The sequence below is a fragment of the Terrapene carolina genome, unplaced genomic scaffold (assembly GCF_002925995.2).
Source record: "Terrapene carolina triunguis isolate 2854851 unplaced genomic scaffold, T_m_triunguis-2.0 Scaffold33911, whole genome shotgun sequence".
Lineage (NCBI taxonomy): Eukaryota > Metazoa > Chordata > Testudines > Emydidae > Terrapene > Terrapene triunguis.
The window spans coordinates 9,232,087-9,258,378 of NW_020698262.1; the positions used below are offsets into that span (position 1 = coordinate 9,232,087).

The 26,292-nt window shown below is 44.6% G+C and overlaps 1 protein-coding gene across 4 annotated transcripts; it reads left to right on the plus strand.

Annotated features, from left to right (window-relative positions):
• Positions 1-426: 426 nt before the first annotated feature.
• LOC112108578 lies at positions 427-26,292 on the plus strand. Of its 4 annotated transcripts, none has more exons than XM_029914251.1 (12): positions 427-903; positions 3,974-4,108; positions 7,406-7,530; positions 9,321-9,389; positions 11,653-11,766; positions 13,115-13,230; positions 14,776-14,831; positions 17,457-17,509; positions 19,349-19,476; positions 20,906-21,062; positions 23,138-23,306; positions 26,250-26,292. In XM_029914251.1, the coding sequence occupies exons 1-11, from the start codon at positions 565-567 to the stop codon at positions 23,280-23,282; spliced, it is 1,437 nt and encodes a 478-aa protein (XP_029770111.1). In that variant the 5' UTR covers positions 427-564; the 3' UTR covers positions 23,283-23,306; positions 26,250-26,292. The 4 variants fall into 4 exon arrangements, with proteins under 4 accessions (XP_029770111.1, XP_029770112.1, XP_024058540.2 ...); XM_029914252.1 differs by having other exon boundaries at positions 23,177-23,306; XM_024202772.3 differs by lacking the exon at positions 26,250-26,292 and adding an exon at positions 21,285-21,322 and having other exon boundaries at positions 23,138-23,208.

The window sequence follows — 26,292 nt, forward strand, 5'->3', positions numbered from 1 at the left end:
CAGGGGCTGAGGGCACCACGAGTGTAGCCAGGAGCTTGCGGTGGTACTAGTGAGTATCCAGGGGCTGGATCCTGCAGTGAAGTAAGTGTATGTGTGTGTGTGTGTGTGTGTGTGTGTAGCCAGGGGCTTGATCCTACAGTGAAGTGCGTGTGTGTGTAGCCAGGGCCTGGATCGTGCAGTGAAGTGGGGAGTGGGGTGTGGCTGGATAGTGCAGCGGGGACTGTATGTAGCCAGGGGCTGGATCGTGCAGTGAAGTGTGTGTGTGTGGGTGGTGGTGGTGGTGGGGGGGTGTAGCTGGATCGTGCAGCGGGGAGTGTGTGTGTGTGTGTGTGTGTGTGTGTAGCCAGGGGCTTGATTGTGTAGCGGGGAGTGTGTGTGTAGCCAGGAGCTGGATCGTCCTGTGAAGTAGGGTGTGTGTGTGTGTGTGTGTAACCAGGAGCTGGATCGTCCTGTGAAGTAGGGTGTGTGTGTGTGTAGCCAGGCGCTGGATAGTGCACACACACACACACAGGCTCAGAAGCTGCCCCGGGAGGAGGAGGGACCCAGCGCGGCATCCCCGGGACAATGCCCGATCTCCTCAGCCTGCTGCTGGCCGCGCTGTGCCTGTTCCTGGCCGGGTGCCTGCTGCGGAACCAGCGCTGTCCCGCGGCCGGGCCGGGCGGCAGCTGCCGCCGCTACTCGGTGCCGGGGAGCTGCTTCCAGCTGAAGAAATGGGCCATGTGCGGGGTTCTCTCCCTCGCGTTCCGCCGGCGCCGGAGAGAGCGCGGCAGCGCCGCCGCCCGGTTGGAGCAGATGGACACAGGAGCCGGCAAGGAGGCGGTATTCTCGGCTACCCCGGGCGGGCAGCCCGGCCGTGGGGCGGAGGAGCTGGAGCGGCTGCAGGGACTGGGCTGCGATGCCCACGTGAGTGCGTCCCTTCTATCCCCGCCGGCTAGTGCTAGGGTGTCCCCAGGCGGCTGGAGCCCGGCACCTCTCCGGGGATCAGGGAGATGAGCAGGACTGGGACCAGCGCCTCCTCCCGGCAGATTTGTGGCGATCTTAGGGGCAGATTCTTGGCTGGTGTAACCGTGTAAGGCCCCACAGCTCCATTTATACACCTGGGCTTCCCACTAGAAGCTGGCCGGGTTAGGGCAAAGAAATGAACCATCTCGCTTCGGGTACAGCCATTTCGTGCAAAAACATGTTGGTCATTACCTGAGTCCTGCCCCTCTTCCTTGTGATTGTTTTACCCTCTTGTCCTGTCTTGTCTTTGTAAGTTCCCCTTGGCAGGGATGCTCCTGTGTGTCTGTGCAGTGGGCATCTGATCTCAGTTGGGGCTCCCCGACTTATAAAACCACTGTTGCAGGAACTTGAACCAGAATAACATTGCAGGGCCAAGAAGCTAGAGGTGAGAAAGTGCTGGCAAGCGGGCAAGGCGGAAGATGCAAAATAGCTAAAGATACAGGGCCACATCTTCATCTGCTGTAAATGGGCATCGCTTCATTGAAGTCAAGTTGATTTACACCAGCTGAGGATTTGGCCCACTGTCATTTTTTGAGAAACGCCTACCAATTTGCGACATTTTCTAAAGGTTTTGAGGAATCCAGAATTTCTTCTCTTTTTCAAGCTGATTATCATCACATTGGCGTTGTGTGTGGTTTTGATGGACAGGGATGGTGTCCCTAGCTTCTGTTTGCCAGAAGCTGGGAATGGGCGACGGGATGGATCACTTGATCCACCCATTCTGTTCATTCCCTCTGGGACACCTGGCACTGGCCACTGTCGGAAGACAGGATACTAGGCTAGATGGACTTTTGGTCTGACCCAGTATGGCCATTTTTATGTTTTGTTTTGTTTTATTTTTTAAATAAAAGGCTGTTTTTAAAGCCGGTGTTTGAGGCACCGGGACACAAAGCAAGTCATGAAAATTGTAATAAGTGATATTGGATGTGCATCTTAAAGTAGGGCTGGAAGAACTCTTTGTGTTTTTTTCCATTCCAGTTCTTTGAAAGCCCTTTCTGTGGCAAGGACAGAGATCGCCTTCCAAAACTGTAGTCACTCTATGACCAGACCACACTCCTACACCAGAGTGGTCTGAAAAGTGGTTCAAACTGTAACCTTCACCTGCCACCCAGCTTTACCCTTTTCCTCTTCAAACTGAGAGCAATGGAGCACCTCTTCTAGAATGCTTCCAGAAAATCCCAACAATGGTCCTGAAACTCTCTCTCCAAATATCTATTTTGACAGTCCAATGCACTCTGCTTTGCTCAATAAAGGACCCAATTATCAAACTTGGCTACCTCAAGTCAGGCACATATATGCATATTTAGGTGCTTAGATGGGCACTTAGTCACCTGAAGTAAGTATTTTTGAGCATTATTCTGAGTACATTTTTCAGAGGCAGGAATTTATCCACACCCAAAATGCACAAAGAAGTCAGGTTATGCATGTGCAAACCTGATTTTTGAAACTGCATCTGGTGAGGGGTTGCATAATTTGTGCATGTAGACAGCTGAATTTGAAAATTTGGGTCTAAGCACATAACAAAGGCATTAACATTTATCATTTGGACCCTTAACTAGCTGATTAGGACGGTGATTGGATTTTACTGAAATAAAATTCTATCTTCCCTGTAAATCTGAATATTCTGCATACAATTTTGAGCTACTATCTCAGCTTGACTGGTGTAACAAGTGTAGCACCTGGGTTTGGAACCACTTCACACTGGATGCTGGGGCTAAGAGCAGTGCTATTTGCCAGCTACGCAGATGTAAAGTCAGTCTGGATTGTGACTCCAAATGCCTGGGGACGCTAAAACACATGAAGCACAAGAAGGCCCAGGACGAGGCCTACAATAATACATACAATAAATAATCATTTGGACTTGAAATGTGTCAAAAATCATCAAAACGAAAAGTTTTGATGTTTCTAAAACAAAATTTTCCCAGCATTTTGATCTGGTTAAAATTTTTGAAAACTTGTCTTTTTTTGTCCCTGATTGGGACAAAGCAAAATGTCAAAACTGTAAAGTTTTTTTGTGAGTCATAAATTCCATCTTCTGGCCAGTTCTAGGTGACCACTCCCCACTCACCAGGCTACATCAAAGGAAAGGCACAGGTGCTCCCAGATGGAAGTGATCAGTATTAAAAGGAATGAAAATTTGGTTGTGGATGCTCTGGGCAGGAAATACATCAATGGGTTTCCCCAGGGTACTGGTCAAGCACTCTAGTTATACCCATTTCTTTTAGGGGGAGATGTGACACACTTCATTGCAAAACTAGCAACCTGGTTGATTTAGGACAATATCAGGCTTGTTCCAACAGACCACAATGCCAGGGTTTTCAGTCATATTTTCCTTCTCCTACAACTTCCTCTTATTGTTTCTCAACTCCGAAGTCAGCAAACAGGAAAAAAAATTATCAAAGTCTAACGAGCAAATAAATGGAGCCATGGCACGATCAGTTGTTAAAGTCATTGCTGTGGAATGAAGAGATTATTTTCTGTCCATTTCTTAAAGAGACATGTGGTCGTACAAATATTAAAAGAGGAAGAAGTATTGACAGCTGATTAAAAATAGTGGACTGGGAGTGCACCCACTGACCAAGTATGACCTTGGACAAATCTTTTAACCTCTTGGCAGCCGTGTATAAATAGAAATGAGAGTACTTACATACTTGCCTGAAGTATTGTGAGGCTTAATATAATACACTGCTATTTGTAAAACACTTTGAGATGCTTGGTTGGAAGGGACTTGGGGGTGGGGATTGCAGGTGTTGACTAAAAGCAGTCTCTGGATCAAGTCCACTAGTGTCATTCTACAAAGGACTCCCATTAGGAAGAAAGAACATCCTACATCCTTTGAATAGAGGGGAAACTTAGCTGGCCTGATGATTTTTGACATGCATAATCACTCTTCCCCACACACCTCACTTCCCATTTGTTCTTTGTTCTCTCTCTCAATGCTAAAGCATTTTTTCCCTTTACCTTTCTGTAGGCCCTGGATTCAGTTTACTTCACTGGGTTTACAGAAACCGACAAGACTTTTGTGATCACACGTCTCGGAAGACGTCCGAATGGGCTCTGTGAAATGTGGCTCTTTCTCCGCGTGGATGGAATTGGAGAGTTTGAAGTAAGTGGAGGGTGAGAGGAAAGTAGGTGGCTGGAGTTTGGGGATAACATTCAAGGGTGATGTTCGTTACCCATCTCAAATTTAACACTGAGGTATGACCCCAAGATTATTATTCTGTTATCAATGGTAATGCCTAATGACCAACCCAGAATGGGGCTCCATTGTACCAGACACTGGACAAATGGAGAGTAGACAGTCCTTGCCCCCAAAAGTTGACAATCTAAATAGACAAGACAGACACAGGGTGAAAGATGGGGTATAACATACAAGCAGTGTGAATAATGTGATGGTCGATTTAGTGGCCAATATGAATCCCTGAGAGACTGCTCAAAGAATGGATACAAAGTAACTCAAGCAGAGACTAAAGTTTTCTGCCTCTTCATAAACATCAACATCTGGAATTCTGTGCAAGACCGCAGTGCTATGACTAAGGTCAATTACAGGTAACGTGTCTGTCCCTTTCTTTCCCCTCACCATGTTTCAGTCTCTTTCCCCATCCTCTTGTTTCTCCATTATCCTTCAGCAGCAAAGGAGGTCTTACTAGCTCAACATGCCTCTACTCCACAGTAGCTCTTTTTCCAGGGCTCTGGCAGCGTGAAGCAAAAGACAATCGTGATCCTAGTTCATCCATTACTGGGTCATAAATGATTCACTCAGCTGTAGGGCAATATGCAGGAGGACAAGGAAAATGCATTCTTTCCATGTTCCTGCACTGAATGTAGCTGTTGCCATGACCCTGAAGTAGTGTGTGATTTTGGATTAGTGAGAGCTGTTTGAACTAATGTCTTTGGTGGATTTGACCTTTTTACTGGTCACAAATTGTCCACACACTCATTGTGACTTAAAATTGTGCTTGTAAGATTCTTAGGAACATATTTGTGCTGTGAGCTGCATGATCCTATTTAATCTGAGCGGTTGCTCACCTAAGTGACATGGTAAGGTTACCGTTCTGTCATTGGACAACCTACATTTTATAAACAAGTGCGTCAAGAAATCCGTAAGGTGTTGAATATTTAGGACAAGGACAAGGAGCATTTTAGGGAGACACATGTAGGGCTACTTATTTCTTGCTAAAAACCATTAAATCTATTCCAAGGTGTGTTTTGGGGTTGATTTTTGGTTTTGTAAATGGATGGATTCTTTCCTGACTGTGGAACAGAGAAAAATATAACAGATTTTTTGGCTGTCTAGTAGACTACATATTTTAGTTTCTCTTGAGTACTTCTGGCACAAATGCAGTCATTTGCAGGTAAAGAATTATATGCACATGAATAAAAGTTCTTCTCTAAACATTAATGGGACTAAAAAGCAACAGTCTAAATGTTTGCAGAAAACAAGTTAGGAGCTAAATACATTTCTTATTTTCATTATAGTAACACCTAGAACCACCAAAAGCTAGAAGAGCTTACAGTCTAAATAGATGAGATGGACACAGGGTGAGAGCAAGGAAGTATTATCATCCCCATTTTGCAAATTTGGAATTGAGGCAGAGGGAGATTAAGTAGTTTAATTTAATTGAATCATAAGTGACATTTAGCAAACATGCCGATATATTTTCCCACTGTTTGCCTAGCTGCAGTTAGGGAGATGTGTGTATAACCTGGACTCACTGCTCTGAGTTTAGCAGTTGCTAGGCAGTTCAGTTTCATTATCTGTTACCTGGGTAGTATTACCTGCAGTAAATACCTGGTGATTTGAACAGGATGGTATTTCAGACTCCGTTATGGCAGATGAAACTGAAGTCTTAAAACAGTGATTGAAAACTGCTGAGTGTTAGAATGAGTAGGCAAAACTGACTCGTGGCTGGGACCATATGGATGCAATTGACAGAAACCCCATTCTTTCGTAAACCAAAGTTCTGCCAAAATATTGCATATAAAGCTATTTTTACAAGAGAGAGTGACATGGGGAGGGACTCACAACAGATGCAAATCCCATTGACACCAAGAGGTGTTACTAATGTGCAGTAACTGCAGAGTCAGGCCCCTGGGTTGGTAAGGATTCTGTTTGATGTGTTCTGCAGGAGTAATTTCAAATAATAATAATTTCTTTACCTTTCTTTACCAGCTGCATGGTCCTCTACAGCTCCTGCCATCTGCAACATTCCCCTTCCTTTACCACTGTCGCAATATCATCTCTTTCCAAATTTCATGATAAAACACATTTTTCTCCCTTTCCCATGCTATTTCATTTTTCTGTACCCCTCTATTATCAACTCCCATGAGTGAGTGTATGTATTAGAGTGGATTCACCATCTATTGCTTTTTTACAGCACTGCTTCCTCTAACTTATATGATATATGCTGTCATATATTTAACCCCGTAAAGTCTTTCATAATGCAGTTTACATTTAAAAAGTTGTGCAGAATAACTGCATAGGGTGAAATCATCTCTCCATTGACATCAATAGGAGTTTTTTGTAACATTCTTTGAGATCCAGTGGTGAAAAGCGCTATGCAAAAGCTAGGTATCATTATTTTGCCATTGACTTCAATGGGGCCAGGGATTTCCTCCATTAAGTTTACAACTGTGAGCAGTCCATTGAAGTCTACATAGGGAAATTGACTGGCAGAATGATAGGAATATCATGGATGGATGATGGAATAAAAGTGGTTTTATCCTGGTATAATCACGCCGGTCAATTTTCCCATGTAGACAAACCCTAAGAACAGTGTGGTAGTAACGGTTACTCAGGGCCGGTGCAAGGAAGTTTCGCGCCCTAGGCGAAACTTCCACCTTGCGCCCCCCCCAGCCCTGCGGCAGCTCCCCACCCCCCCGCTCTGCCCTGAGGCGCCCCCCCTGCGGCAGCTCCCCACCCCAGCTCACCTCTGCTCTGCCTCCTCCCCGAGCACGCCGCCCCCGCTTTAATTCTCCTCCCCTCCCAGGCTTGTGGCGCCAAACAGGTGATTGGCGCCGCAAGCCTGGGAGGTGGGAGAAGTGGAGCAGCGACCGCGCGCTCGGGGAGGAACGCTGTAAAAAAAAAATTGGGGGCACCGCTTTTTGGCGCCCCCAAATCTTGGCGCCCTAGGCAACCACCTAGTTTGCCTTAATGGTAGTACCGGCCCTGCGATTACTCTTGACAGTGTTTGCATCATGAGGTCCTAGAATAGTAATTTATGATTTCATTCCATTTACCACTCAGGTGTTTTACATGCAGTTTTCTCCTCTGTGAAATATGTGGAATCAAAAAGCTATCGCTGTCAATGTTCCTCCCACAACAGATGAATAAATTATGACCCCACCTCTGCCTTACCCCCACACTTTAATTCAATGAATGTTTTACTGAATTATCTCTTAGCACCCAGTACATCCGGACATGATGGTGAGTGATGAATCTAAAAAATGCTGGCGTGGCAGAGAGCTGATGATTGAGTGCTTAGAGCCATACAGACGCTGGAAAATAAAATTCAATGGACGACTCAGGTATTATCATATCACCTCTGGGGGGGAGAGGATTGCGAAGACACTGGACTCTGAGTCAGGAAAACTGGGTCAGTTCTCAGATCTACCAGAGACTTGCTGTGTCACCTTGGAAAAGTCATTTCCTCTCTTTCTGCCTCAGTTCCCATCTGTAAAATGGGGATGATGATAATGCATCGTTTTTTTACCGCCTTTTGTCTGTATTATCTATTTAGGTAAGTTACTTACGTGGTCAGAGAGTGCCCTGCACAATAGGACCAGGATCTGTTTAGTTAGAATGGTTACATGGGATGAATCATGCAACTACAAAAGAGGTTTCAGGACAGGTTGTGTACAAACACTTACTGTAGCCTTTTCCCCGAGCCTCAGCTAAATTCTGCTGACGCACAAGCTAGAGTGCTGTCTGAACAGGATAATTTAGAAAGCATAACACAGAGTTCAAAACAGTGAATTCCATTTCTTATTATCACCTTCAAATCCTATTCGAAGACAGCACTATACCACGCAGTAGCTTAGTGTACAAATGTTTACATTTAATACAAACAGCTCAAGCATTTTAACCAGTACTTGGAAATATATTTAAATCATTTTCTATTAGGTAATAAGTCTAGCAGTGTAGTCTTCTGATACCAACGTTAACAAACTCTGCTGTTGATATCATGCAAGTAGAGTTTGTAACATCTGCATCACAATGAAGGGTTTCAACCTAACATTGACATTTTACTTTAGCACACATACATTCATTCTTTCCCCTCTGATCTTCTTCAGAGATAACTTCTGGTGTGATCTAAAATGTACAGTGTCAATGATAAAAATTTCAGGCAACAGCAAGAACTGAAGTGTTTCTTATCTTGTCCATATCCAAACACTTCTGCCTAGCCAGGAAACAGAAAAAAATGTGGTCTGGGGGAGATCCTTCTGCTAGCCGTACTCAGTCCTTTGTTGACACATGACTTGCTCTCTCGAGATTGTGTTTCAGATGGAAAATCTGTAGCTAAAATGTTACAGGTTTTGAGGCTATGGCTGAAATGTTCAAAAGTGTGTAAGTGACTTCCATTTTAGAAAGAGATGTAGGCTCCTGGAGGTGTTTTCACAGGGTGTTTAGGTGCCTCAAGATGTAGCTAGACCCCTACTGGAATTTACAAATGCACTTGAGCATGTTAGTTGCCTATTTGCATCTTTAGGCCCCCAAATAGCTGTGAGGATCTGGGCCTAGGAGTCTGACTTTCATGGACTACACACCTAAATCACTTTTGAAAATGGAGCTAAGGCTCCTAAGTCACTTAGGGGCTCTTGAAAATTTTACTCCAAGCCACAACACCAGACACATATTTTGGCTTTGCACTATCATTTAGCCAAGTCCCCTGAGAACATCTTGTAGCAACTATATAAAATAATTCTCCATCTTCCACAAGATCAGATTGGCTCAGCTCTCACAATGAAGATATGACTTGCAGAAGTGTCAGCCTATAAAAGTTGGCTACCTATGTTGGCTTCACGAAAGCTATCAAGCATGCTTAGTACCTACAACTCTTCTCTTTAGATTTTTCTGGTTTGCCTGCCCTGCCCACGTACAGAAACGGGTGATTTTAACGAAGCCCTTCCTCCCTCTCCATTGTTGCTTTCCCGTTCGTTGGACTTAAACTAATCAAATGTTGTGATATAAAAGCATATGGGTTACACAACAGCTCAGTAAATGAGAAGGGAGAAGTGAAAAAAAATGTAAGGAATGTTGGTAAATGCAGCTGCTGATACAGAAACAAGGAAAGATAACAACATGTCTGATCTTCCAGAAAAGGACCGTATCGGCATCAGTGGAATGAAGAGGAGGGCGAACTTGTCCACGTTAAATTCTCTTTCCAGTAAGAGCATGGCAGTTTGATGCATGCATGCATTTTTTTTTGTAAGAGTACAAATAAGAAGTTGTGGGCCAGATCTTGACCCATTCTAATTCTGCTTAAGTTGTGCACGGACCTTGTTTTGTCCTTGAACTCAGGGTGAATATTCTCCTGTATGTATAAAAAAATTCCTGTTTAAATTACTAAAATAATTTATTGAGGATTGGCCTGATAAATACAAATCTATTACCTAATCGTTGCCTGAGTGTTCTGTTAAGTGATTTGTCATTTTATTAACTCACTACAGCAAAAACTTTACTTATATTTTGGAACTTTTAATTTAAAGGAAAGCTGCCATATGCTTAATTGTCAAAGTTAGGCCTTCTTAAAAAAGTTGTATAGTCTCATAGGGCATCTAGGTGCCACTATTCATATATTTTCTGTATTTGTGCAAAAGTGGTGGGTAAAAAAAAAAAGAGTAATGAACAACCATAGTTTATAGCAGGGGTCGGCAACGTTCGGCACGCGGCTCGCCAGGGTAAGCACCCTAGCGGGCCGGGCCAGTTTATTTACCTGCTGACGTGGGAGGTTCGGCCGATCGCGGCCCCCACTGGCCGCAGTTCGCCGTCCCGGGCCAATGGGGGCGGCGAGAAGCCGCGGCCAGCACATCCCTCGCCCGCGCCGAACCTGCCACGTCAGCAGGTAAATAAACTGGCCCGCCAGGGTGCTTACCCTGGCGAGCCGCGTGCCAAACGTTGCCAACCCCTGGTTTATAGTAAGGCTGTTGTGGCTATAATCATCTAGTTAGGAAAGAAAATACAAGCTAACTAACACAGAGCCACAGTCTGCTTTTGCCTATCTATGGACTTGGAATTTTGCATGCATATCCAAGAGGCGTGATTTGACGCATTGCATCAGTGACAGAAATATATACACAAGGGATGAAACTGAGGAGCTCTGTGATGGATTGTGTAAGAAACAAATCCAATGTTTGCATAATAGCAAGGGTCAAAACTGGTGGGGCATGGAATGTTTTAATCTAGAATTAGAAGCGCATTTTTATAGTATCCCTTAAAAAAACCCACAACTTTCCATCTCCCTTAAGCAATCTATAAACTGGGAAAAATCAAGCTTATTAAAAATGATCTTGAGTAATATTTAGAATTGTTTTAGTTTATTAAGTTTAGGGTGACCAGATGTCCTGATTTTATAGGGACAGTCCTGATATTTGGGGCTTTTTCTTATATAGGTGCCTATTACCCCCCACCCCCGTCCCGATTTTTCACCCTTGCTATCTGGTCACCCTAATTAAGATTATATTTTCAGAACAATTTTTTTCTAAGGGCTGTATTCTCCAGAGTACTTTGATCAGCACCGGCTCCAAGGTTTTTGCCACCCCAAGCGGTGAAAAAAAAAAAAAAAAAAAAAAACCCGGGATTGCAATTGCGATCGGCGGCACTCCGGTGGCAGCTCCACCGCGCCGCTTTCTTCTTCAGCAGCAGGTGCTTCCCTCCGAGAGGGACCTGCTGCCAAATTGCCGCCGAACAGCTCAACGCGCCGGCCCTTCCCCTTGGCCGCCCCAAGCATTGCTGGGCTGGTGCCTGGAGCCGGCCCTGACTTTGATTATACGTGCATGCAAATAGTGCACAGAGCCAACTCTTCATGTAACTGTCTGCCTGCTCTGATATGCTGCTAGGAAGTGATAACAGCATAGAAACTATAGGCAGATATAACTGTATCTTCACTGTGGACTTTTGCCAGCACATACATGTCAATTAGGGATCGTATGTCTTCATACCCCAGACATCATGGCTTTTTGTAGTGTAGAGTGGGCCTGTGTTTGATTTGTGGTTCCCTACTCCTCCTGATCTATAGGGTGTGGCTACTCACTTTCCACCCAAATTAATATTCTGCTGACAAAAGTACATGGCATTTGTGCTACAACATGGAGCGTGTAAGTTACAATAGATCACAATGAGAGAAAACGAGGCAGCAGATTCGAATCTTTTGCTATCCCCACTGCCAATCCAACTTGATGAGTAATTAGCTGACATGTCCTGTGCTGCTATGCAATAATTGCATCATGGTTGCTCCATTGATCCCTTGTTCATTTCCCTAGAGAACTGTAATATCTAGAAATATTGTAAAAATCAGACGATTCCAAGCATGAGAAATACGAAGGCACAAATCCTGCAGACAAACTGAAGCTTTGTCTGAGTCATGATTGCAGGGTTTGACTCAATACAAACTGAAAACTGATGAGATTTTGCTTTCTCTTCTTTTGTAGCTGGACTTCCTTTTCAGATATATTCGACTTTAACCTTGACAGTCACCCTAAAGTGTTTGCACATGCCTTTGCTTTGGAAAAGTGGAGTGCAGAGTTCTTCCGGAGAGTCAAAGAGTGAGAGACAGTTTTAACTCTTCTGGGGTGGATGGTAACTTTTGTTTTACTAGCCCAGCTAGTATTGCCAGCTAGTTTTGCCGCAGACCAATTCATAATAGAGCTGATCAGATACAGTCAACGTCTGTGTAAGTTTCTGCCGTTGTTCTGAAGGTTGTGTGTATTTTTTATTATTTTATAAGAATAATTTAATTTAAATCTGTACATTAAAGAACTTTGCTCCTCACAGCTACCTCCTGGCCTAGATGAATACATAAGGTACATTTTTATTGTAAAATACAGTAGTCACCAGTAAGGAGTCAGTATTTGCCACCAGTTGCTATGCACATAACTTAGACCCCGATCCTGGCATGCATTCTGTGCAGGCACCTCACTCACCTGGGATCCCATTGGCTTTAGTGGGGCTTCATGTGAGTGCAGGATCTGCCCTTTGTAAGAACAGGGCCTTTGGCAGCAAGTTCTTTGGGGCAGGGACCATTTCATTCTTGGTGTTTTTTACAACATTTAGCACAGTGGGATTCTGATCCTGATTTGACCCTTTTTCTCGACTGCCTGGCACCTGGTGTAGGCAAGTGTGTGTCTGTGAAATGAGTAAAAAATGCTACTCTGTCTCCTCTGACATGGCAGCGTTTTGCACCCACTTGGTGCAGGCATAAATTACTACACCATTACACCGAGGCAATGTCTACACTGTGAGCTAGGGGGTGTGATTCGCCTGCTCGTGTGCACACACTCGCCCTAGCTCCGAAGAGTATAAATAGCAATGTAGTCATGGGAGCATGGCTGAGCCGTGCCAAGTACAAACTTGCCTGAAACTGGTGCTCTGCTCAGCCGTGCCGCTGCTGCTGCTACCCATGTTACTGTGGCTACACTGCTATTTATACCCATGCACGTGTACATGAGCAGGGGAATCACAACCCTCGCTCGCACCGTAGACATAGCTGATGAGGCAGAGAAGAATAGGCCTAAGAAAACTGACTCTCTTATTCTAAGTACAGGGAAAAACAGTGAGATCGTTGTTGACGTATGCTGACTTTTAAGTGGCAACTACTGAACTGTTGCTTTTGTAGGGAAAAAAAGAGGGCAATTATTTTAGGAGGGGAAGAACGTCTTATAGCCTCAGGGTGTCTTTTTGTCTAACCTGTTTATAGGCTAAACAGTTCGTAGCAATATTCTGAAAACTCAAAAATATATCTGACAACTTGCAGCTGGAATCCAGATGTTCTGAAATCTGAGTGTCTTTCATAACAGAATTAACTCTTTTCTGACTGGGGTTTGGGGAATGTGTTTGAATAAGAAGCTTTGTTTCTTAACTGCATGATCTTCCCCCCCCCACCTTTTTTTCCAGAGATGGGGAACAACATTCTCGTTATGAACAATGGGGCCAGTCTATAGGAGAAATTGAAATTGAAGGTCATGGGAAGAAAGAGGTCTCTCTGAGAGGTGTTCGGAGCCACTCTTATGGTAACAATATCCTGAACGATTCAATTACGTGACAACTTAGAGGTTATCACTTTGGCTATTAAGTACTGCGGCATGATCACTCTTAAGTGTGACTCGTAAAATGATCTGTTTCATGATTAGATCTAAAATTGTTTAACAAAAAAATGTTTTGCAGCTGAATTTATGATATGCAATGATCAGAATTTTCCCACTGCAAGCTCATTCATGCTTTCTCACTTTAAATGCCAAACAAAGCTTGTGCTGGAAGAACACGCTGTCTTGTGACCACCCAGCCGCATTCCTCTAGCAGAGGGAGTGCCTAAAACTTCATCCCTCTCCATGGCCCATATGGCTGAGAGACAATTTGAAGACTCATTCTTTGTCCAACCTCACAGTCGAGCCAGCTGACAGCTCTGAAATGGTGTTAATGTCTGGCTAAGGGGCCCACTAGGGTCGAAGATTCCTTCCAGCCTTGCATGTAAGCAGTGTGTGCGCATGGGATGGAGGGGCCGTGAGTGGGGTACATAAGGCCCTGCAACCTCCCCCCACACAGGTGTTGTTTGTGGAGAGCTCACTCTGAGCCCCCCCGATTCACAGGCCTCCCTACCTCCCTCCACTTCAGCGAGGGCGTCTGCTTCCTCTAGGCAGCATTAGCCTCTGTGGTTCCTGCACAACGGGGAAAGGGATTTAGGAGCCATGAAAACCCTTACCATAGCTGCAGGCCTGTCCCCAGGGTTGGTTAGGTCAGTACAGAGTAAGGGGGCTACGCTAGCCTGTTGATACTAACACAGTTAAGTATTTGAATTAGTTCTAAAGAGCTTTCCTAGTTACAGCGAAGAAGAGTCTATCCTGTGGGTGTCATGCCCAGGGCCGCCCAAAGGTGGGGGCAAATGGGGCAATTTGCCCCAGGCCCTGGGCCCCGCAGGGGCCCCCACAAGAGTTTTTTGGGGTCCCTGAGCAGGGTCCTTCACTTGCTCCGGGGGCTCCGGAAAACTCTTGCGGGACCTGGGCCCCCGAAGCTTCTTCCGTTCCGGGTCTTCAGCAGCAGTTCGGCGGTGGGGGGTCCTTCCGCTCCAGGACCCACCGCTGAAGTGCCCTGATGACCCGCGGCGGGGGGTCCTTCCGCCCCGGGACCCGCCGCCAAAGTGCTGAGTCTTCGGCGGCAATTCAGCGGTGGGGGCCCCCTGCCGCCGAAGACCCCAGGCACCCTGAATCCTCTGGGCAGCCCTGGTCATGCCACTACCCTGGGCAGGCAGATACCTACAGCCATATAGCTCTGTTTGCTAGCTTGGGGCCTTGAACAAGTTAAAGGGGAATGTTTGGCCACTAGCTATTATTGCAGCTAATTAACATTAGTCAGGTCTAAAATTAAACCTTAATAAGAACAGTTTCATTGATATTTCTACCTACAGGCATTTTTATAAACTTAGTACGTGATTGCCTGGTAGAGTATTTCTCTGGCTAAAGATAAGGAAGCCAGATATGATACCTTTATATAAATGCTTGTACTTAAAGTGCTCAATAAAGGTGATCTTTCAAGCACATATTCTCAATTTTTCCCCCCAGGCATCCGAAACTGGGCTGAGATTTACCGATATGTCATGATTTTGATGCATTGTGAGGTAGGTCTTATCGTGCCTTTCAGCACTCTAGAGATCAAATGCAAACTTCACTCGACTTGTAGGATATGTCTGAACATCCAGAAGCAATATCCTAGGAGGAAATCAAATATCATAACAGCCACATCTTTAGACCTTGCCTTTTAGCAAGTTGTCTCGTTGCCAAACCTAACATTAACACTCACTGAACAAGTTCTCAGTAGCACGTGCTTGCTGGACTCTGACCTCATTAAGCATATCCGAGATGTTTGTTTATACAATGAACACACAAGGAGATTAATGGCAAATGATCAACTTGAGATAGTCACATTGTGCAATTTGCTAGGTGCGTGGGTGGGCAGTGCCATCCTCTGAGACATCAGATAATGGTTCGGATCCTCTGGTCTGTCTGAGCTGTGCTTGGCACAGAACGCCTGCCAGCCCCCGTCCCTCCAACTTCAAGCCATTTTTAAGTTCCTTCCGTTTGGTCTGACCAGTCCCATGCCTTGGTACAAATTTGAGCACTGCTCTAATTCATGCCTGGCTGTCCACAACCCCAAGGATCTGCTCCTGCAGCTGGGGATTGCCAGGTATAGTGATGCCCCAGCTAGACACCCTTTCCCCTGGGGTTGTCACCTCCTGCTCCTTTCCCCACCCCCAACCTCGATTTGAGGGTGTGGCACAAAGTTACTGTGCAGGCTCTATTCCACCTGGGGATTCCCGTTGCACCAGGGAAATCTACAGGGGACTGGAGCTGCACGCTTTACAAGAACTTTGAAGCGTGAGAATGTGCTACTGAGAATGAGTTCTCAGCGTGTGATTGGTGGGTACTGCAGCATTAGTTGCTTTCTCTAGAAAAGTTCATGCATGAGGACTCTAAGGATGTGGCTGTTAATGCTTTTTGAAGGTGATATTTCATTTCCTCTAAGGGTGTGCGTCAGGATGATACACATCCATTCTTGCCATTTTCTGTTCCTAGGGAAACTGCTTCTAAAACATCTGTTTGTTTCCTCCCATGTTTCACTCAAAACTTTACATCTTTTGTTAGCCCCAATTCTGATTTGCAGCTTCTCTGTTATCAGGAACTTCACCACAGTCCCACCCCTGAAATAGCAGTAGGGAGGTTTTATAAAATGTCCTTGTGTCTGGGAGCCCTCCCCCCCAGTGCATTTACATTTATTTCTCTAGCTTCTCAATGTCTCATTCCTCCTTTGCCAGGCATCTTGTTTTGATCTGGCTGTGGGTCCCTGCAATACACTGCCCATCTCTGCGAGTGACAGTTCATTACTTCTGGGGACAGATTCTCAGCTCCTGTAAATTGGCACAGCTCCTTTGACGTCAACGGACTTAGGCTACCCTGATTTAGACCAGCTGAGGGTTTGCAACGTTCTAAGTCAGCTCTAAAATGAAAGTTTCTGCAAATATTTCCATATTGTTTCTTTCCCATGATACATTTTTGTGGCTATGCTGAAGAAATGTGCGGAAACATCCTGGTATGAGTAGCTGGGCTGGTGGAATTATTCACGAGGGGAATCCAAACTTGGGCATTTTGCCAGGCAAAGGCTTCTTAGAAGGCATTTCCTGTGTTGATACAGGTGTAGGGAATTCCAAAATGTCAGCATTTCAAGAGATAAACTCCCAAGCAAAGAAACAGAATGAGAGGGCTCAATCTTACGTGGCCAACATCACTGCATGCCTTGTAAAATCTTGTATGCATGAATGCAGCTACCTTGATTAAACATGCAGCATTGTGCAGATGTGTCATAGGGCAGGACTGAGCCACTGGAGTATACAATTCTTATCACCAGGTGATATCCCCACAGCAGTTTGTTTACAGTTACGGAGCGTATGCCTACAGTGAACACCTCCCCATCCTTCTGGCAGCGAGTCTCAGAGCCCGGATCAACTGACTCATGCTACGGGGCTTAAAATAGCAGTGTAGACATTCCTAGCAGTTGGCATACCCTTCCTTTGTGTGTATATGCAACTCATGATGGGCTGAAATTTACACGACAATGGCAGGAAAGGAACATACTCTAGAGCCTTAGAATCAAGGTAGGGGCAAGTATGAAAAGAATTAAGATGCATTTGCTTCTTTATTTAACATTTTTCCTGTGTACTGTTCTCAGACACTTCTAGCCCTTACCTCTGTGTCGGCTTTCATTTCTTATTGCTGCTACTGCCTGTGCTCATCGTATTGCTACTGCTGGCTGCGTGGTCCTTCTGTGCTCCCTTTGGGTATCCTTCTCCCATTCATCTCCATGGCTTCTTCCATGCAATGCCATTATGCTGTGCCAAAACAGCCTCTCTCTGAAAACACATAAAGCCATTAAACATCACAGCTGCATCAAGGTTAGTCCTTAATGTGTCTGGTTTGAATTGTCTGCCTCACATTTACTGAATGCTCTTCATGGGAAATATAAAATGTCTAGTACTTAAGTTGATATATCAAGAAAGTTTGGCAACATGCAATAGTAAAATGCTACATAAGCCTGGTCTTCTCTGGAATCTCTCATTTTAGGAGATCAGTGGCTTTCTGGAAGAAAGTGGCAAATAGGAATTATTTTGATTGATAACATCATAAACTCAGGTGTCTCATCTGCTCCAAGCAATGAGAATACTTTCCCAGCTCTGCTCTTTTTCTTACAGGATGGGACGTCAGCACACTTAACTATTGTTTGTGTACCAGCAACTACAACACAGTAAGTTCAAGCAGTCTGTGGAACTTATACCTGCCTTCTTCTGCACTGGTATGGGCAGGTTTTCTTTCAGACCACAGCCGGACCTTGGTTTTTGCCCCCATAGTTTTCTGGTTGCAAATAATCATGGGTCCAGCTTTCACCTTCAGTTATTTGCAATCTCTGTTTAGATCATTCAACTGTCTAAGTATATGATTTACAGGCACCAATTGAGCACTTCCAGAGATCCAAGTTATTTTATGTGCACTTGCAAGTGAAAGGTGGGAGGCAAGCATTTAAAATCTGGCCTTTTGTAGTCTGTGTGATACTAACGTAGCTATTAACAAGAAAGTACTTATATAGCATCTGAAATCTCAAAGCACTTTCCTAACATTAATACAATCTCACATCAACTTCATGAATCAGGATACATTATAACCATTTTACTGATGGGCAAATTGAAATGGAGTGGTTAAGTGACTTGCCCAGAGGACACAAACAAATCAGGAGTCATTGTGGGGAAATAAATCCAGGAGTCCCAGTCTTTTTACATTGAGGAATCAGTTTACAGCTTAAAGGCAGGCGGTTTAAAGTTTCCAGTGAAATGGGCTAGCGAGTATGTTTTCAACAAGTATCCTCTTGCAATATTTAGACTCAAACTTTAGAACTCCCCTTCCTGGATTTGGTGACTTCTGGATTTTTAGCCTAACATCATCTTTTCTCAGGTTCTTCACAACCCTTTCTAGCCAGCCCCCCAGCTCTGTAGTAAAATCCATAAAAAATCCCCTTCCCTGAGGTTCATAAGAACTGCCATACTGGGTCAGACTAGTGGTCCATCTAGCGCAATATCCTGTCTTTGACAATGTCCAGTACCTGAGCCTCAGAGGGCATGTACAGAACAGGGCAATTCTGGAGAGATCCAGCCCTGTCTTCCCCTCTTGGCTTCTGGCAGTCAGAGATTCAGGGTCTGCCTGAGCATGGGGTTGCATCCCTGACTATCTTGGCTAACAGCCTTTGATGGACCTATTCTCCATGAACTTAGCTAGTTCCTTTTTGAATCCATTTATACTTTTGGCCTCCACAACATCCCCTGGCAATGAGTTCCACAGGTTATTTGTACATTGTGTGAAAAAGTATTTTGTCTTGTTTGCATTAAACCTGCTGCCTATTAATTACATTGTGTGACCCCTAGTTTTTGTGCTGTATCTATTCACTTTCTCCACACCATTCATGATTTTATAGACCTCTATTATATCCCCTTAATCGTTTCTTTTCTAAACTAAACAGCCCTAATCTCTTTAATCTCTCCTCATATGGAGCCATTCCATACCTGTGATCATCTTTGTTGCCTTTCTCCGAACCTTTTCCTGTTCCACTTTTTGAGATGGGGTGGCCAGATCTGGACAGAGTATTCAAGGTGGGGGAACACCATGGATTTATATAGTGGCATTATGGTATTTTCTGTCTTATTTTCTATATCTTCTAATAGCGCCTAACATTGTCAGCCTTTTTGACTGCTGACCCTTCTGTCCAATTGGCTGTATTACATCCCTTCACTGTTGTCCTCTCAAGAGCCTCATTGTAAGTCTTGCCTCTTGCCTACTCTTTGTTACTAGAGAGCAAAGAGATCTTTAGTTTCCTTGCTCCCTTTCCCAGCATGCATTATCACCCATCTACAGTTCCCAGGGGTCCTCCGGGAACCACACATCCTCAGTTCTGTGCTGAATCAGAATTAGGGTGGTACCTGCCTGTAGCCTCCCTTAAAGGGCCAGCATTCTGTTCCATGAAAGAGGTTGTGCGTTTTAATTGAGCATCGGAAACAGTGACCTGCACCAGCCGTGTTCTGTTTTTTGTTTCTCTCAGTCTCACTGTAGGTTATGTCCTTTTCCCCGATGGGAAGAAGGCTGGCATTGACTGGTCCAATGGCTCACTGGCTGAAATGGCGGATGATGGTATTATCAGAGATTTATACCAAGTCAGTTTCACTGCAGGTAAGTTAAAGGAAGTCAGGTCATCTTCAGTTTTTTTCAGTACTAAACAAAATCCTTTAGAGTCTAGGAAATAATTTCACTGAATTATAAGACAGGTACAAGCAAGGGGAATTTTGCAAGATGCTCTATTCGATTGCCTTATTTTCCAGAGATCTCATGTACTGAATACAAGGAGGGGGAGACCAAAAAAAACCTAACAAGCATGTCCCCTCTCCAAACCAACCCAGCCAGCAGAGTTCCTAGTGCTTCTAAAATGTTCTAGGAGTCAGGGCCTTGAGTCAGAGCAACCAGACATATGGTCAGAAAAACAAAGTCTCTAGGGCCTAGGTAAGGCTCGTGATGTGGGGGGAGCCTGCAGTCAGCATGGCTTCTGGTCTCCTCTCTCACTAAGCTCCCTTTTCTTGCTTATATAGCCTAGCCCCAAGGGTGGGGCAGGGTGCTCCATGATTGCACCCAGGCTGTACTGGCTGTAAGTTCCAGACTGTCCCTTCAATAGCCAGAACACCCTGCTACAAGTCACTATTATAATTTTATTTATCCTGTTGTGGTTTAATTGTGTGTGTGATTACCTCTCAAAGGGTCCAGTTACCAGACTCTTTTTCACCTGCAAAGACGTATAGGGTATGTCTACACAGCAACTAGACACCCGCTTGAGCTCGGGTTGCAGGGCTGTTTCATTGCTGTGTAGACTTCTGGGCTTGGGCTGGAGCCCAGGCTCTAGGACCCTGGAAGGTGGGAGGGTCCCAGAGCGCGGGCTGCAGCCTGAGCCTCGCGAGCTTGAGTTGGCTGGCATGGGTCAGCCACGGGTGTCTAGTTGCTGCATAGACATACCCACACATGTGCTTAACTTTAAGCATTGGCGTAGTCCAGTGGTTCCCAAACTTGTTCCGCCACTTGTGCAGGGAAAGCCCCTGGCGGGCCGGGCCGGTTTGTTTACCTGCCGCGTCCGCAGGTTCGGCCGATCGCGGCTCCCAGTGGCTGCGGTTTGCTGCTCCAGGCCAATGGGGGCTGCGGGAAGCGGCGGCCAGTACGTCCCTCGGCCAGCACCGCTTCCAGCAGCTCCCATTGGCCTGGAGCAGCGAACCGCGGCCACTGGAAGCTGCGATGGGCCGAACCTGCGGAACATCTCTGTGTTGCTCAGGTTTAACTAGCTGGGAAATGAGTGCTGAAATTTCTAGTCTCCTTTGGTCAAAGCTCACATTTTGGCTTGGGAACCAGCTGCTTGAAAACACCTAGAATGGTGGAGGGCCAAAGAAGCTTTAGAAAAAATGTTCAAAATGTACACAAAATACTTAGAAATGTCTAAAAAAAGAAAGGTTTAGGGGTGGGGGAACTGTATGAAATCAACATAAAGCTCTTGCTTGTTTCATCTCGACTAAGTACTCTGTCATATCGTTAAGGAAACCTGCCTACATTTTCCCTTCCAAAGGTGGCCAGTTCTTTGAGGTTTGTGCTAGACTCGACAAGCAGGCACGCCCTGTGGTATATAATGGTTTAACCGGAACAGGAGTATTCCATGAGTGCATTGCTGATTTCCAACTGAATCGGACCGTCCCAGGCTGGGGCTTGGTTGAATTTTATTACAGGTGAGATCCTGGTATACAGGAGTAGAGAAATTATCCTTATTCTGAGAGCTGAGTGGAGACAGCAAACAAATATGCTTTCGAACAAAAGGCACACATCTGAATTGCCAGCCGTGGCATTCGCTGTTTGCTTTCTGTGAACGTTTGCATAAGCACCGTTTGTTCCAAAGCAAAACTGTCCTGAATACTTATGCATGTATTCTTGTGTCTATGTGTGCATCACAGGGGCTTGTGCAGCCATCTTTGAATCTCCTGCTGGCTTTGTGAGTTGGAAGCCCATCCACTCTGGGGAAATGAATGAGTCTATGTCAAATTGGGCGGCCTGTCACATTATGTAAATAATGAATCACAAGCATTATCCATTCACAAACAGCACTTTAGCCATCTCAAAACTGAAATTTGTTCAGCCGAAAGATTTGTCAAACAACTGCAAGTAGCAGACAAAGTATGAATAAACTCATCGTTTGTTCATGGGTAACTTTGGACACAGCCCTGGTAAAGCTCCCGCTGCTGGCCATTCACCAGGCTGTTGTTTTGGGCCCACGTGCTGTGCGGCACTGCCTCTGGTTTGGGTCTTGAGGCACACTCTTGGGGTGCAGCTCCTCCATTTAACACTGCCTTCTGAGAGCTGAGACCCTAGGCTCCAAATGCCTAGACCCAGTGACCTATGCCAGCTCCCCTAGAATCCCCAGTTGCTTAAGCACACATCCTTTCTTACAGCTCCAGCCTTGGGGTCACTCTGGATTACAGTTTACTTCTCCAGGGACGCATCATAGATAAAGCACATAACACCCAGATTCTGCAAAAGGGATTTTAAAACAATTACTCTTTACTGGAGACAGCACAAGAAATATATCGGTCTAAATTAAAGAATACAACATCTCTAGCCCATCCCTGCCTCAGTTTCCTTACCATTCTGGAGTGTTCTTTGGGATTTGGAGCAATGTCCTTTCAGGATCCCAAGGCCGCCTCTCCTTCACCTCTCTCGTTCTGGCTCCTCTGGAACATGGAGTCTCCCACTTTTCCAACCAGCTTCCTTTGGCTTGGCTAGTCCCACAGTCAAAGAAGACCCCCTCTGCTATGAAAGCATGCTGGTCTGTTCCTCTCCTGCCTAAGATTTCCTTTTCTCTGAGTCCCTCTGAGTTTTTAAATGTGAGCAGTAGCCCCGGGTTTCTGTGTTTTCCTGTTGGGAGATTTTCCATTCTCCACTCCCCTGAAGATAAACTTGGTTGAATGGGTTTTCCAGCTCAGGCATCCCCCTTAGCATACCCACTGTTCAGCCAGAACCCAGCTGTTACGGTTAATGACTTCTTTTTGTTTATTCTGTGATATGTAAAGGACCCTATCAGCCCACGATTGACTCACTACACAGTGAGGCCTTTGATGATACAGCAATTGTATAAAATTAACCAGAATTCATAAACTGTACATAGACAGATTACTCAAATTGTCACAACTTGTGAACAGGAGAAAAGGCTACAGTCACCAAATACATCTTTCACTGCAAATTGTTCACTCGGCTGTGCTGAGAAGTATGATTATTTCTGATTCACTAGAGAATCCAGTAAAAGATTAAGCCCACGTTTTTCCAAAATTAGTAATGATTCTTGGGACTCAACTTCAAACATCTTAAAGGGTCGTAATGTTCAGAGGATGGGTGCTCAGCACTTTCTGAAAATTGGACTCATTTAAGATATCTAAAACTGGACTCCAATGGAACATTAATTAGTTTTGAAAATTGTGGTCTAAGACTGATGCCAGATAACCAAATAGCTCATTAGACTCATAGACTTTAAGGCCAGAAGGGACCACCATGGTCATCTAGACCAGTGGTTCTCAACCCGTGGCCCAATCAGCACACAGCTGCGGCTCATGTGACATCCTCAGGGCCATATAGGTAGTATATAGTGTGCATGCAGCCCACAATGGTAAATAGGCTGAGAACCACTCATCTAGCCTGACCTGCACTGAGAGATATACATACATTTTGAGAATGTAGCATTCATGACAGAAAGGCAGTCTTACTCCTTGTCTTCCCTACCACTGTGGCATAACATGCATCATTTCTGTACTTCTAGAGATGCAACTGGGCAGCTTATTCCTAATTCTGGCTCTAGGCTGAAGGAGCCATCCGTTCCTGCCAGCTCCCAATTCACTGAAGAGCACTCTCAATGCACCAGGGACGTGGGGGGCAAAGGAGCCCAGCTAGATCAGCTCACATAGTTACAGAAGCAGCTCAGGAACAAGGTGAGTTTTCACAAGGAGCCAGCATCTTTCAACCTTCAGCTCTCCAGTTTCCAGGCTGTGGAGTTTTGCAGTGACATCTCTGTTGTTATAAATGCATGTATGTGACAGGTCTGTCTTGGAAACTCAAGCTGTATCATAGAAGCATAGGATTGAAAGGGACCTCGAGAAGTTTAATAATTGGTTACTATATTGAGCAAAGCAGAGTGCATTGGACTGTCAAAATAGATATTTGGAGAGAGAGTTTCATAGAATCACCTCGAGAGGTCATCTAGTCCAGTCCCCTGCACTCATGGCAGGACTAGTTATTATCTAGACCATTCCTGACAGGTATTCGTCTAACCTGCTCTTAAAAATCTCCAATGATGGAGATTCCACAACTTCCCTAGGCAATTCATTCCAGCACTTAACCACCCTGACAGTTAGGAAGTTTTTCCTAATGCCCAACCTTTAAACCTTCCTTGCTGCAATTTAAGCCCATTTTCTTCTTGTCCTAGCCTCAGAAGCTAAAAAGAACAATTCTTCTCCCTCCTCCTTGTAACAATCTTTTATGTACTTGAAAACTATTATCATGTCCCCTCTCTCAGTCATCTCTTTTCCAGACTAAACAAACCCAATTTTTTTCAATCTTCCCTCATAGGTCATGTTTTCTAGACCTTTAATCATTTTTGTTGCTCTTTGGACTTCCTCCAATTTGTCCACATCTTTCCTGAAATGTGGTTCCCAGAACTGGACACACACAATACTCCAGTTGAGGTCTAATCAGCACGGAGTAGAGCAGAAGAGTTACTTCTCATGTCTTGCTTACAACACTCCCGGTAATACATCCCAGAATGATGTTTGTGATGTTTGCTTTTTTTGCAACAGTGTTACACTGTTGACTCATGTTTAGCAACACTATGACTCCCAGATCCCTTTCCGCAGTACTCCTTCCTAGGCAGTCATTTTCCATTTTGTATGTGTGCAACTGATTGTTTCTTCCTAAGTGGAGTACTTTGCATTTGTCCTTATTGAATTTCATCCTATTTACTTGAGACCTTTTCTCCAGTTTGTCCAGATTATTTTGAATTTTAATCCTATCCTCCAAAGCACTTTCAACCCCTCCCATCTTGGTATCGTCCGCAACCTTTATACGTTAACCGTATCACCTTATTTTCTTCTAAATGTTTGCAAATTGATTGCTTCATTATTTGCTCCATTATCTTTCCGGGTACAGAAGTTAAGCTGACTGGTCTGTAATTCCCTGGGTTGTCCTTATTTCCCTTTTTATAGATGGGCACTATATTTACCCTTTTCCAGTCTTCTGGAATCTCTCCCTTCTTCCATGACTTCTCAAAGATAATCGCTAATGGCTCAGATATCTCCTCAGTCAGCTCCTTGAGTATTCTAGGATGCATGTCATCAGGCCCTGGTGACTTGAAGACATCTAATTTTTCTAAGTAATTTTTAATTTGTTCTTTTCCTATTTTAGCTTCTAATCCTACTTCATTTTCACTGGCATTCACTACATTAGATGTCCAATCACCACCAACCTTCTTGGTGAAAACTGAAACAAAGAAGTCATTAACACCTCTGCCATTTCCACATTTTCTGTTATTATTCCCCCTACACACAATGAGTAACAGGCCTACCCTGTCCTTGCTCTTCCTCTTGCTTCTAATGTATTTGTAGAATGTTTTCTTGTTACCCTTTATGTCTCTAGCTAGTTTGATCTCGTTTTGTGCCTTGGCCTTTCTAATTTTGTCCCTACATACTTGTGTGACTTGTTTATATTCATCCTTTTAATTTGACCTAGTTTCCACTTTTTGTAGGACTCTTTTTTGATTTTTAGATCACTGAAGATCTCCTGGTTAAACCAGGGTGGTCTCTTGCCATACTTCCTATCTTTCCTACGCAGTGGGATCATTTGCTCTTGTGCCCTGAATAATGTCTCTTTGAAAAACTGCCAACTGTCTTCAATTGTTTTTTCCCTTAGACTTGCTTCCCCTGGGATCTTGCCTACCAACTCCCTGAGTTTACTAAAGTCTGCCTTCTTGAAATCCATTTTCTTTATTTTGCTGTTCTCCCTCCTACCATTCCTTTGAATCATGAACTCGACCATTTCATAATCACTTTCACCCAAGCTGCCTTCCACTTTCAAATTCTTAACCAGTTCCTCCCTATTTGTCTAAATCAAATCTAGAACAGCCTCTCCCCTAGGAGCTTTCCCACCTTCTGAAATAAAAATTTGTCTCCCATACATTCCAAGAACTTGTTGGATAATCTGTGCCCTGCTGTGTTATTTTCCCAACAGATGTCTGAGTAGTTGAAGTCCCCCATCACCACCAAGTCCTGTGCTTTGGATGATTTTGTTAATTGTTTAAAAAAAGCCTCATCCACCTCTTCTTCCTGGTTAGGTGGTCTGTAGAAGACCACGACCATGCCATCACCCCTGTTTTTTACCCCTTTTATCCTTACCTGGAGACTTTCAGCAAGTCTGTCTCTTATTTCCATCTCAACCTCAGTCCAAGAGTATACATTTTTAATATATAAGGCAACACCTTCTCCCTTTTCCCCCGCCTGTCCTTTCTTAGCAATCTGTACCTTTCTATACCAATATTCCAGTCATGCGTATTATCCCACCAAGTCTCTGTGATGCCAACTATGTCATTGTTGTATTTATTTACTAGCATTTCAAGTTCTTCCTGCTTATTCCCCATACTACTTGCATTAGTATACAGACATCTAAGATACTGATTTGATCCCACCCCCTGTTCTGTCTTGTCTCTCCTTTATCCCTGCTATAACAGCCCATGCTCCCCCCAAATTCCGACCCTTCTCCCAGGTCTCCATGTTTTTGACTTAACTGTGGGCTTTGGTCACCTGCCCCCTTTGAACCTAGTTTAAAGCCCTCCTCATGAGGTTAGTCAGTGTGTATTCAAATATGCTCTTCCCCTTCCTCGATAGGTGGACCCCATCTCTGCTTAGCAGTCCTTCTTCCTGGCACAGC